Raw genomic sequence first — 13,875 nt, 5'->3', positions numbered from 1 at the left:
TATTATTAATAATAAAGCTGAACTTAAGGGTAAAAAAAAAATCTTAAAATAATGTGACTCTCACGTTGCCCGGTTACTGATTAGCTACTCACGTACCAATGTCCCAAACAGTTATTTCCCTTTCAAAATAAACAAACCTGCAAGCTTGGGAAATAAAGAATTGCAGCAAGTGCAGGTCCTCTCCTGCCTGTGATTGGATCGAGCTGGCAGTGAGATCACGGGAGAGGCTGGCTTGTAGGTAGGGGAGGGCTGGTTTGCGACAGCGCCTGGAAGGATATTAACCAGTGAAGGGCAGGGTTGGGGGTGCTTGTATCTGCTGTAGCTTCCCTGGGGTACACTACGGGGGTAAGTAGCACCGATGGAATCTTAGCAACGCCAACGTTCTGTTTCCGAACGTTAGCTATTGTGGCGTCTTGGACACATGTTCCCCAGAGGGGGGTCAGCCCTGTGTGTAGAAGGGGGTGGGCTTCACGCTTGGGATATGTACGGGGGTTCGCTGTCGGGGCAGGAGGAGGAGAGGAGGGTCTGGTATTTCAGTTTCTCTGATCGGGGTTGCTTTGTTTTTGGTCTTCAGCGTTTGTGTGTTTTCCCTTAAGAGACGAATCAATCTTTCAAGGGATGGATGAATGGGGTGGGGAAAGGGGTTGGTGCCGGGCTCTTTTCCCTCCCCTTTTGCTCAGGCCGCTGCAGATCTCCGGGAAAAGAAGGGTTATTCTTGGGGGAGCTCGTGTCTGACTATAGACTAGAAGAAGCAAGTGGGACATGAATCAAAGTTTATTGCGGGCTGTGGCGGCCTGATTTAAAATGGATGGGGAACAGAAATCGTGGATCAACCACTTAATTTCCTCTTATTATAAAATTCTGTTGGATTTTTTTTTTATATAATCACTCCCCCTTCTCCCCCCAGCAAACAAGTTCTAGCAGCGGGGAAGAAAAGCATTATTTTCTGTTGTAACCTTTGGCATATACTCGGCACCCCCTTCTCTGATAAATACCCTGCACCTCGTCTAATCTGATTGCTTGGTTGAGCACCAGAAGCGAATCCGGTGGGAGGGGAAAGAAGCTGGGGCAAGATTTCCTTTCCCACAAGACTCACCGCTCTGCCAACCCCCAGCTCGTGAGCCTTGAACTTGGAGCCATGATGGTGGGGTAGGGGCAGCAGTTGCAGAAAGGCAGCTTTGTTTAATTGATCTCCAAAAGAATGGAGCTTTTGTTGGAGGTGGGGGAGAAAAGGACTCCTGGCACGGTCTCCCTATTAACAGCCTTGATTAGTTCCATTAGGGGAACTACACGGTAATAAATCAACCAGGCTGCCCTAGGTCCAATATTTCTCGTTTGTGTTTGTCTCTGGCAGGCAGCAGCTTCTGATCATGAAGAAGAAAGCGAAGGCTTGGAGGGGAGGCTTGGATCCTTGGCTCTGAGCCATGTGTTGTATGTAGCACCCAAAGCCAGGAGAGATGTATTTTCCATAAATAACTCTTGCTCACACATACTGTGCCATGGGCTTAAGGCCTCTTGAGACGGGGGTGGTTTTGTTTTGAGATAATCTCTCTCTCTGTGAGTGACACAACCGATTTTGGGGAGGAAATGGAAGACTATACAACTAGAACCTATGGCACGGGTGGACTGGACAACAGACCTCTCTTTGGAGAAACTTCAGCAAGGGTAAGACCTGATTCTGCTTTGGAGAGATCTCTCTGCTGCCCCCTTTCCCCTCCAAGAGCTGGCTAATGAAGGGCTCCTTTCTGAAGCAGAGGTAGAATTACTCAGAGTTTGTTGGAAAGCAGTATTTGGCATTTTCATGTGCAATAAGTAGCTTACTCAATCTCTTGGTAGTCACTAATTGCACCCCACCACCCCCTTTTTTTAAATAAAAGTTGAACTTTCTCTGGCAAGAAGTATTTCCACACCCACAGGGGCACTTCACAGATGTACTAGGGCCTCTGGAAAGCAGGCGGCTGAATAGAGATTTTGTTGTTTGATCTAAAGGCACAGAGCCACTGGGATTATTTGCAGAATTTGAAGGGTTCTTCAGAGCCTTTGTAGGGTCCCATGTCAGCAGTTGCGATAGGGTGCCTTGCAGAGGGTCATCTTGAAAATGAATGCTGTGATTGTGCAGTGGTGGTGTTGTGTAATGTGGCTGTGACTTGCCCAATTGCAAGGGTGACCAGATAGCAAGGGTGAAAAATCATGACCCTGGTTTTTTGTTTGTTTGTTTTTGCGGGGGGAGGATATAGTTGGGTAAATAAGACAAAGCTCCTAATATCAGGACATCTGGTAACCCTACCAACTGCATATGTCTAGCACATGGTGTTAGTTGCTCAGTGTTGTGGGATCTTCTAATAATGGGGTCTTTGTGCTATGGCAACTTGGCAAAATACTTTGCCATGGCAAATTTACTTTAGAGTTCTCTGGTTTAGTGGGATTATTTCAAAGCGTTGGGGGAATGGGGAGAAATTTGTCCCCTGACTCTTTTTCTCGTCCTGCCTTTTTCTTGAGATAACGATGAATTTGTGAATTGTGGTCTGAGCAGCCGACTGGAACAGGGCAGCATTAATTCTTGAGCAAATCGCTCAACCTCCCTGCCTCAGTTTCATCACCTGTGAAATGGTGACGATACCTACTTGATAGAGCTTTGGTGAGGATTAATTAGAGAATGTCAAATGTTTTGAACGTGACCCCTGGGAGATGCTAGGTGGCAGGAACAACTTCTTGTAACGCTATTTATATTGCTAGTAACTAAGCCCCAGATCAGCAAAGATACTTAGGAGCCTAAATCCCAGTTTTGGTTCCCCTGTAATCCGTAAAACTCCCTGAACCCTGTAGGTGGCTAAATTTAGTGCCGAAGTTTTCAGGGTAAAAGTTTCCTCTGTGCCTAAGTTTTTGCTTCTGGGCTTGCACGCTGCTGCCTCACTCTTGGTGTCCAGAGCCGCAGAGTGATTCATGCACTGGGGGAAGATAAGTGTTTAGACACCTAAATTGCTTGCCAGGTCCAATCTGGTTGATGGGTTTAGAGGCTGCCTACAGGATTGGGTCCTCTTCAATAGGTGGGGTGCCCATTTCATAACTTCTAGCCCAGTGAGTAGAGCATTAACCTGGGTCTCCCACATCCCAGGTGTAATGTTTCCCCGCTTCCAGTGGAGGGGGAAACACAGCTCAAATCCTTTGAGGACAGTTCTCTAACCTCTGGGCTATTCTGATATGGGGCTCCCTCAGTCCCTCCTGTTGAAGTTGTTCCACTCTGGATTAAAAAATGAAACTAAATGGAGTAGGGGGACTGGATGCCAGGTCTCCCTCTGCCTGGTGGGTGTACTAACCACTGGACTACAGAGTCATTCTCTCTCTGGCCCAGTGACAGTTCCACTAGGGATAAATACTTACCCAGTCATAGGGCCACAGAGAGAGCATGAGAATGACTCTATAGTACAGTGACTTTGGCCGAATACCTAGTCTTTCATGGTTTATCCTCGTAGCTTAAGTGGTAGGGCCTGGCCTTCTGGAGCAGGAGGATCTGAGTTCGATCCCTGTTGCTGCCACGAAGTTCTGAGTGGGCATGGCATGCAGCTGAGAGACAGCTGAGAACTCCTAGATAGCTGTGAATTTATTCAAAATTATACACAGCTCCTGACTTTGTGAGAGCCCTGGAAAAATAACCCTTTGGGCTCTTGAACTTAGCACCAGAAAGAGCGTTAGTTGTGTTCTGCCTTCTCCATTGCCTGGAGAAACCAAAAAGTGCCAGTCAAGCTAACTTCAGAGGTGCCCAAAATGTAAGGGGTAAATATGCAGTGAATATCTAAGAGGAGATATCTGTCCCTTTCAGCTCTGTTTTTCCTCATCTAGGAGGGTAATAGACAATGAAAGGGTTTTTATTACAATTTGCTGTTTAACAGCTCCCCGGCTTTGGCCGTGATCCTGCAGGCCACGGCAATGAACCCTGGTGCGGAGCCCTATTGAAGAGCTCAACATGGGCACAGGGCTCTGCTCACGTGGAGCTGATTGCAGGATCAGGGCCTCCGGGTTTTTTTGTTTCGTTTTTTTTTAAACTCTTCACACCACATTAACTTCCTATCCCGTGCTTTAAGTGTGTGTGAGAATATAGCACCGACACTCCTTTTTTTATTAGCACTGAAGTCCATCATTTACCCTTAGGATGGATATAGTATGGACAGCAAACAGGGTAAAATTCCACTATGACTCAAATCTGATCTGGGGGGACCATGTCTAGACTTGAATACCTCCGGGCGCTGGCTCTGCCTTACACTTTACATGACGCTAAGATTATAAGGAAACTACAGAGACACAGTTATATTCCAAATAACTGTGTTTACTAACTGTACCCAAATTTACAAACCTAGCTACATTTCGTACACTGCTGCTTTATGAAGTGTTCTGGTCGCTTCTGCAGGAGAAACCTGGGAGGCCCACTGGGCTTCCAAACTACTGACCGGGATACTTCTCAATTCCTGTACAATTACTCCTCACTTCACATTGTAGTTATGTTCCTGAAAAATGCTACTTTAAGTGAAACGATGTTAAGCGAATCCAATTTCCCCATAAGAATTAATGTAAATTGCGGGGCGGGGGGGGAGGTTCCAGGAAAATTTTTTTCCCCAGACAAAAGACATATATACACACACATACACAGTATAAGTTTTAAACAAACAATTTAATACTGTACACAGCAATGATGATTGTGAAGCTGGGTTGAGGTGGTGAAGTCGGAGGGTGGGATATTTCCCAGGGGATGCCTTACTGCTAAATGAACTAGCACTCGTCTGAGCCCTCAAGGGTTAACCCATTGTAGTTAATGTAGCCTCATGCTCTGCAAGGCAGCACGAATGGAAGGAGGGGAGACAGCATGGCAGAGAGAGACAGAGACACACACTCTGTGCGTGCCTGCGAGTGAGAGAGAGAGAGAGATGTGCATTGCCCCTTTAAGTACATTGCCTTTTTAAGTAGATCAGCAAGTGGAGACAGCAGCTGCTGTCAGCAAGCTCCCTCCGTCCAGAGCCCTGTGGTGTCCCCCCCACCCTGCTCTGTGGACATAAGGTACAGGAGCTGGGGGAGGGGGACACTCTGATATTAGCACCCCCCCCCCCTACCTCCACACAGCAAGCAGGAGGCTCCCAGGGGTGGCTCCAAGGCAGAGGGCAGGAGCAGCACACGGCAATGGGGGGAGGGACAGCTGAACTGCTGGCAATGGATAGCCTGCTGGGTGGCTGTCGCACACAGAACTTAGGGGATCTGTTGGGGGCGCTGCTGGCCCACCCTGGTTTCAAGCCCCCCCCAGCTAGCTGCAACGGGCTGCTCTTCCTGCAAGCAGTGGACAAAGCAGGCGGCTGCCAAACGTTATGAGGGAGCATGGCGCAACTTTAAACGAGCATGTTCCCTAATTGATCAGCAACGAAACGACGTTAACCCGGGCGACTTTAAGTGAGGAGTTCCTGTGCACTGCAGCCTCTCTCAAGTCTGACAGCGACATGGGTGATGTGCTGTGAAATTAATAAAATGGATACACTTTCACCAGGAGCTGCTGAGGGGCCACCAAGCAGACATCAGGTAGACCGGGCCTAGCTACTGCTCTACTTGCCATATATCAATTAGGGTGCTGCTCTTCTCCCACTTCCCATTCCCTCGCTTTCCAGCCCCACCAGTTGTCTTGTGATGGGTTGTGTGATAACTGTGGGATCTGCCTACATGATCCCTGCACTGCTGGTACCAAAGTCCTTTATTAAAATGCTGTGGGATCCCCAAGGCATGACAGGTGTCTCTTTAAAACCTTGACATTTGCTGGAACAGAGTTTGGTAGGACTTGGCCATTGTACAGGACAAAATGGCTAAGCTTGAATTATGGCACCATAACTTCAGACTTCTTAACTGAAAGTACAGCATCTGGTACTCTTGGGTGAAAGCCTGTAGTTAGCAGCCTTTTCTTTAGTTGGCCGAGAATGCCAAAACCATGACCCTTTCCAATCCCTCCCCTTCTGGCATGGATTCATCCTGACCTGGATTTCTGGATCTCTCCTGCTCTGATTTATTTTGCTCCTCTGGCACAGAATCATCGGAAGATTGTGCAGAGCCGAAATGGGCCATATAAATAAAAAGAAAATAAAGAAAGAAGAAGTGGGACCACTAAGTATGGGGTGGAGATTAAAGATAATCTTGGTATAGCCCAACACCTAAACAAATGCTCTGCCTCAGTTTTTCATAAGGTTAATGAAGAATTTAGGGGTAGTGGCAGGATGACTAATGGGAATGAGGATATGGAAGTAGAAATTACCGTATCTGAGATGGAAGTCAAACTCAAACAGCTTAATGGGACTAAATCGGAGGGCCCAGATAATCTTCATTCAAGAATATTGAAACTGGCACATGTAAATAGCAAGGATTTTTAATGAATCTGTAAACTTGGGGGTTGTACCCTATGACTGGAGAATTGCTAATACAGTTCCTATTTTGAAGAAAGGAGGGAAAAGCGATTGGGGAAACTACAGGCCTGTAAATTTGGCCTCAAGTGCGTGCAAGGCCTTGGAATAAATTTTGAAAGAGAAAGTAGTTAAGGACATAGAGGTGAACAGTATTTGGAATAAAATGCTACATGGTTTTACAAAAGGTAGATTGTGCCAGACCAACCTGATCTCTTCCTTTTAGAAGGTAACTAATATTTTTAGACCAAGGAAATGCAGTAGGTTTAATCTACCTGGAGTTCAGTAAGGCATCTGAGACAGTTCCACATGGGAAATTATTAGTTAAATTGGAGAAGATGGGGATTAATATGAGAATTGAAAGATGGATAAGGAACTGCTTGGAGGGGAGACTGCAACAGATCATACTGAAAAGTGAACTGTCAGGCCGGAGGGAGGTTACTAGTAGAACTCCTCAGGGATGATTTTGGGACCAATCTTATTGAACTTTTTTTTTTTGACAGCACAAAAAGTTGAAGTGTGTGAATAAAATTTATGGCTGATACAATGTTGGGAGGTATTGCCAATACCGTTCCTGAATTGAGGATTTAGACCTTGAAATGGAATTGGTTAATCAGCTAGATTTAGTTGTTAAACCGGCCACAAGCTAGAGAACTGTTCCCGGCAGACTGTTTGTTGCTTTGTTGCTGCTTTAACTTTCAGTCTGACTTCACGTTTTCTGTAGTTACTGATGTGGGATTGGAGTCTTTGACCAGCTGTCTCATGGGTGCCTGAGCCTGATGGATTACACACGCACGAAAATGTCCTGCAATTTCATCATTTTAGGATTGAATAGACTGTGATACACAAACAGAAGGAAAAGCTTTGTCTAACTCCCTGGCTGTAGGCAGAATGGGCAAGTTTTTTTTTATTATTATTTTTATTTTCAAAAGCAGCTGCTAATTTTGGGTGCCTAACCTGAGATCTTTTAAAGGGGCCTGACTTTAAGAAAATGGTGAGTACGATGAGGCCCCGTAAAGCCTCCAGTTAGGTACCCAAAATTACTAGCTGCTGTTGAAAAATCTTGGCCAATGACCATTCTTTCAGCCCAGCCCATGTGAAAGGACCATGACGTGATTTTGCATTTTAATACTGTGGTGTGTTTAAAATGGTGTTAAAATTGTCACCGTCACTTTAGATTTCAGGGGTTTTTTTTCCTGATCCTGCTTGCACTCTGTATGGAAGCATGGGATCTCTGGATCTAGTGGCAGTTAGTTGTGCAGACAGCCTAGAGCAGAGGGCATCAACCTTCAGCATGGGGCCCATCAGGGTAATCCGCTGGCAGGCCGCGAGACATTTTGTTTACATTGACCGTTGGCAGGCATGGCCCCGCCCGGCAGCTCCCAGTGGCTGTGGTTCACTGTTCCTGGCCAATGGGAGCTTCAGGAAGCCACGGGTCGCTGCCGGATTACCCTGATGGACCGCGTGCCGAAGGTTGATGCCCCTGGCCTAGAGCAGTGGTTCTCAACCTATTTATCATTGTGGGCTGCAGGTTGAGAACCAAAGCGCCCCCCCCCCCCCAAAAGCCCCTCCCATAGTCCCTTATGCCCAGGGTCCCTCACCCAGAGACCCCTCCAGAGAGTGGGGCCATGAGTGGAGCCCTGGGTGCAGGGCTTGGTAGCCGGACATCGCCGCATGGGGCTGGCAGCTGGGACCCGGACCCCCAGCGGCGAACCAGGAACGGAGTGCTTGGCACAGGGCTAGGAGCGGAGCCCCACCTGAACCCTGGAGGTGCTTCAGCATCCCAGCAAACCCCTAGTTCCCAGAGCCTCCCCCCGCACCCGATAAACCTGGCCAGAGATCCGCTCTCCCACATCCTGCCCCCCTGTGGCACTTGCCAAGCCCCCTGCTAGCAGGAACGCTCCAGCAGGCGGACAGACCCTGTCTCCCCCTGAGTCATCCCCTCCCCCTTCCAGATCAGAGCAGCAAATTTTGTATTTTTTTTTTTTTAAGCACACAGCTGAGCTGTAGCTGTGTGCTAATTGGGCCGCGGGTTGAGAACTGCTGGCCTAGAGGCAGGTTGAGTTGTGCCTTTCTATTTTAGTGAGCAGCCTGCTTTCTCTCTGTTCTCTCATTCGGAATCCTAAGGAATACAGCAGGGTTGCATTGCAACTTTTCTGCAAGACTGTTAGAGAGAAACAAGCTTCTCGAGTGCATGCCGGGAACATGACACGTGGGTTCTGTTTTCTTTTTTTAAAGCTTCATAGCAGTTCCCACTGTGTGAATCTGAGATGCCTGACCTTGTTCTTTTACTGCTGTTGTGAGAGGCTTTCCCTCTTCGTGCTTTAAACAGTATCTTCAATGTGGCTCAAAAGCAGAGACATGAAATAGTTTCTGTTTGTGGCCCCCAGTGATCCCTTGACATGCTTCTGCAAGAGTACGGTGAGCCAGGTTCAAATCTGGATTACGCCTCTATTCTACCTATTGAAAATCTCCCTGTAGCTTCAGTTGGTTAGGGTATCTTTCTACAGGTCTGTGCACTGTTGGAACAGAGCAGCTGTTTTACCTCAGAGGTGGCTGCACATTTAGCACTGAGCTCCGTAGGTGTGCATAGCACTGTACATACTGAGTGAAAGACTCTCGCTGCCCTGCAGAGCTTACAGTGCGGGCAGATCTCTAAGTACTATAGATGTGGACTCTATGGCACAGAGGTTAAGTGACCTGCCCAGGGTCACTCTGCATGTCTGTGCTAGAGGCAGGATTAGAACCTAGATCTTCATCACCCAGTTCTGTGCGTTAACCACTAGAATACCTCCCTTCCCATTTGCAATCACAGAACTTCCCTGTGGCAACTTCAGTAACTGCTTACGTGTGGAAAGTAAAGTTCAGTGTCTCTCAATAAAGCAGCTGGAGATAAGGAGACTCGTTGTCCTATCAGCCAGCAGGCTCTCTGCTGATCAGCAAGTGCCCCAAGGACCACGGCAGGCCATAGACCATGGTCTGACAACTGTTGCATTAGGCTGGGGAGTCATAGCTAGGAGGTTGCATGCAAGCGCCAGTGGGTCACAGTCACTCTCACCTTGCTGAAGGGGAGGAATTGTTGTGTCTAAAGTGACCAGACAGCAAATGTGAAAAAATTGGGACGGGGGTGGGGGGTAATAGGAGCCTATATAAGAAAAAGACCCAAATATCGGGACTGTCCCTATAAAATTGGGACATCTGGTCATCCTAGTTGTGTCCCAATATGGGGAGGATGGAGGACTCCTGCACTAGACCAGTGGTTCTCAACCAGGGACGTTGGGGCCCCTGGGGGCCATGAGCAGGTTTTTTGGGGGGTGGGGTCAGCCAAAATATATCCGAGAACAGGGCCGGCATTAGACTCACTGGGGTCCAGGGCAGAAAGCTGAAGCCCGAGCCCCACCACCCGGGGCTGAAGCCAAAGCCCGAGCAGCTTAACTTTGCAGGGCCCCCTATGCAAGCGGATGTTCGCCAGTCATGATCGGAGCAGGAAAGCTGACACTGAAGAGATGGCAGGCATGCACATAGCGGAGGGGAGGACTGATGGCATTTTATAAAGACCCTTGCACATCAGCATGGAGGCGGGGAAATGTAAAATTTAAAAAAAAAGGAAAAACCTACCAAAAAAACCCTGTCCATACTATTTAAAGGGGGCTGTATCAGAAACTTGAGTTTTAGATTAGCCAGTTTATTTAAAAAAAAAAAAATCTAAACTTGACAATGTCCCTATTAAAGCAGCAAAGTGTCCTGTGGCACCTTATAGACTAACAGACATATTGGAGCATGAGCTTTCGTGGGTGAATACCCACTTCATCGGATGCATGCACCCACGTATGTATTCACCCACGAAGGCTCATGCTCCAATATGTCTGTTAGTCTATAAGGTGCCACAGGACTCTTTGCTGCTTTTACAGATCCAGACTAACACGGTTACTCCTCTGAAGCTTAGTGTCCCTATTAAAGCATTTCTGAGTTCAGCTGGATGGAAGGGGCAAGATTTGAGTCCTTATTTCCAGGAAAAGACATTACTGACATGTATCCTAACATGCCCCCCCACCTCCGCTTTGTGTCCTTTGGTCTTTTGCCAAGACATTCTGTCGGAACTTGCTTTTTAACGAATGTAGGTTTGAGAAAAGTTCAAACCTTGGTATGAAATGCTGCTGCTTTACTATAGAATAGCAACTGAATGCGTCTTACCTGGTTTAACATAAATTGGCACTGGTGTAATGGGCTTCAAAAGTCCACTTGCCAGGTCTAGAGGAGGTAGGGGTGAGTGTGTGTGTGTGTGTCCTCTAAACCATCAATTGCTGCAGGATTTGAGTCAATTTATAAACCAAAAACCCATCCCAATGTGACTGGAGTGTAAAGTAATGCAGGATTGCCTTGGTGGCTGCAGACTGCTCCATTCTCATTGCTTCTGTTCCTGGCTTTGCACAGCAGTAGCAGAATGAAACTAACAAGATTGGTCAGTTTCACCACTGCTGTTCCCTTGTCTGTGGGCAACAGTGATCCATGCTGGAGGAAGGGAGGGGAGATGACAGAAAGCTCCTTCTCCCTTTCAGCAGCTAGGAGGAGAGAGAGCTTGACACTTCAGACCTCTGCTAGCCAAAGGCCTACATGAAAGTTAGTTCCATCTAGTGCGAATCCCAGAGCTCTGGTCTTTGGGACAGCCAGGTTAACGTGCCTAGCTGTGGGTGACAGTGGAGCTAGCCTTCTCCCTGGGGCACTGCCTCTGGACCTCCCAAGTGAGTGATGCTTGACTTTCATATCAGTCTCTGGTGAGCAGGTAGATGCCTGCCAAATTTTTGAAGTCTTGATCTCTCGTGCACTATTCAACATGAAAGTTAAAGTTCTGCCTGCTATCATAAGAGGGAAGTTGCAGTGGTCTAGGGTTTCCATTTTCATCTAGGTTCAAATTCAGCTATGGTCCCTGAAAAAAAGATCTCACAAAACTCAGTGACTGGGCAACAAAATGGCAAATGAAATTTAATGTGGATAAATGTAAAGTAATGCACATTGGAAAAAATAACCCCAGCTATACATACAATATGATGGGGGCTAATTTAGCTACAATAATCAGGAGAAAGATGTTGGAGTCATCGTGGATAGTTCTCTGAAGACGTCCACTAAGTGTGCAGCGGCAGTCAAAAAAGCAAACAGGATGTTAGGAATCATTAAAAAAGGGATAGAGAATAAGACTGAGAATATCTTATTGCCCTTATATAAATTCATGGTACACCCACATCTTGAATACTGCGTACAGATGTGGTCCTCTCATCTCAAAAAAGATCCACTGGCATTAGAAAAGGTTCAGAAAAGGGGCAACTAAAATGATTAGGGGTTTGGAACAGGTCCCATATGAGGAGAGATTAAAGAGACTAGGACTTTTCAGCTTGGAAAAGAGGAGACTAAAGGGGGATATGATAGAGGTCTATAAAATCATGAGTGGTGTGGAGAAAGTGAATAAGGAAAAGTTATTTACTTTTTCCCATAATATAAGAACTAGGGGCCATCAAATGAAATTAATGGGCATCAGGTTTAAAACAAATAAAAGGACGTTCTTCTTCACTCAGCGCACAGTCAACCTGTGGAACTCCTTGCCTGAGGAGGTTGTGAAGGCTAGGACTATAACAGGGTTTAAAAGAGAACTGGATAAATTCATGGAGGTTAAGTCCATTAATGGCTATTAGCCAGGATGGGTAAGGAATGGTGTCCCTAGCCTCTGTTTGTCAGAGTGTGGAGATCACTTGATCATTACCTGTTAGGTTCACTCCCTCTGGGGCACCTGGCATTGGCCACTGTTGGGAGACAGGATACTGGGCTGGATGGACCTTTGGTCTGACCCAGTATGGCCAGTCTTATGTAAATTAAACTGAATTCTGCCTTGGATCAGAAACGCTTGTTTGTGGGAAAACTGCCATTTTTCTTGTTTCTTTTCTCTAGTCCCCAACTTTCCAAAGGGTTGTCATCACTGAAACTCGAGGTGCCCTTGGCTCAGTGACTGAAGGACATTCCCCTGCTCCCTCTTGCTCTCCACGGTGTGTTCACACATCCTGGGTTAGCACCTAAAATGTAATTCCAGGAGGCAGTGTGGCCCCATGGCTGTGACACTGGACTGGGAGTAGGGAGACCTGGGTTCTATTCCTGACTCTGCTGCTGACCTGTAGTGTTGTTGTTGGGCGAGTTGCTCTCCCCCCCACCCCCGGCCTTTGTCTTGTCTTGTTTGTTTAGATTGTCAACTCCTTGGGGCAGGGACTGTCTCTCACAATGTTCTTGTATGGCCCCAGCACAAAGGGGCCCCAATCTCTCACGGGATTTGTACATGCTGCTTTGATACAAATGACTATCCTTTCTGGGTTTTTCCTTTAGTCATAAAGGGGCACCATGAATGTGAATCTTGGAATGGCTGAAAGTACCTTCAAGTAACACAAGTTGCAGCTGCAGTTGTACATTTCTGGGAGTAGAAACTTTAATTTTCTCTCCAACCCTTCTTCCCACAACCACCCTCCTGCACATTCTACCAGGAGCATCCTTTTCTATTTAGGCAAATGGGTCAGCTTATTTTGAAAGCTGGTTGAAATGGCTGCACCTGTCCCCTTTTGTTGATGACCACTTAAGCTCAGAATACACCATACCCTCCCCTCCTTAGTGCCTCCCTCCCCTTCCCCCTGCCCTCCCAATGACACATTGGCAGAATTGAGAATAGTTTCTTGGCACAAAATTTTGTTTCTTGAAAGCCCCACAAAAATAGTGGCTTTCGCTTCTCACCTTTTACTTTTCTCTTTAAAAACCTATATTAAAAAAAATCATCACCAGGAGAAAGCAGTCATCAATTTAAAACACTGTCTTCAGTAGGCGATGAATGCTTTTGCCTGTGCCCAGAGATGAAGAGTGTGAGTGAGATACGGGTGGGAAAGGGGGACAAAATAGCCCCATGTGCAAAGCAAGTGGCATGCTTCTGATTTAGGTCTACACAGATCCCCACTTAATACTGTGACAGGTGACAGCAGCTGTGTAGAGCTTACGCCTGCTCTGGGCCCTGACAACAGCCTGTGAAGTCAAGGTGGCCTTTTGCATTGCTTTTTGTGTTCTACACTGTGCTCCCCTAGGAGCCAAGCGTTCCAGATACCTTCGGCTTCTGTATGGTCTGGTAGCTGTAATGGTGTAACCACAGGTCATTGCTCCACTTCGATCCTGTATGGACATGGAATAGACATAGTTACAAAAGTGTCCGTGTGGGTGTTAATCTTTAGAATCCTGGTTCCGTTGTAAATGGTGGGGGATCTGAAAACCAGTCAGGGTGCTGGCAGAGAAGATCCGGTTGGGACACAGTGGAAGAGCTTAGCAGCTCAGAGGGAGGTCTGGGCGCTTAATGGGAAAGTGGAGGGAGAGATGGTAAGCTTCCTCTAAAACAAGCACCCTTTTTTTAGACTGGGATTTTGTACGCAGGATC

General features: G+C 47.0%; 1 protein-coding gene across 1 annotated transcript in view; it reads left to right on the top strand.

The window, feature by feature from the left end:
• The first annotated feature begins 258 nt into the window (after positions 1-258).
• The window catches only part of TMEM243 (transmembrane protein 243), a 27,494-nt gene continuing 13,877 nt past the window's right edge, over positions 259-13,875 (top strand). The window contains exons 1-2 of the mRNA XM_074942580.1: positions 259-345; positions 1,355-1,665. Of these exons, the coding sequence (XP_074798681.1) occupies positions 1,588-1,665 (78 nt within the window). The 5' untranslated portion in view covers positions 259-345; positions 1,355-1,587. The remainder of the gene's footprint in view (positions 346-1,354; positions 1,666-13,875) is intronic.

This window comes from Natator depressus, chromosome 1, assembly GCF_965152275.1.
Source record: "Natator depressus isolate rNatDep1 chromosome 1, rNatDep2.hap1, whole genome shotgun sequence".
Classification (NCBI taxonomy): Eukaryota; Metazoa; Chordata; order Testudines; family Cheloniidae; genus Natator; species Natator depressus.
Note: the sequence above shows the minus strand (reverse complement) of the source record. Positions and strands in the feature narration are given on the sequence as shown.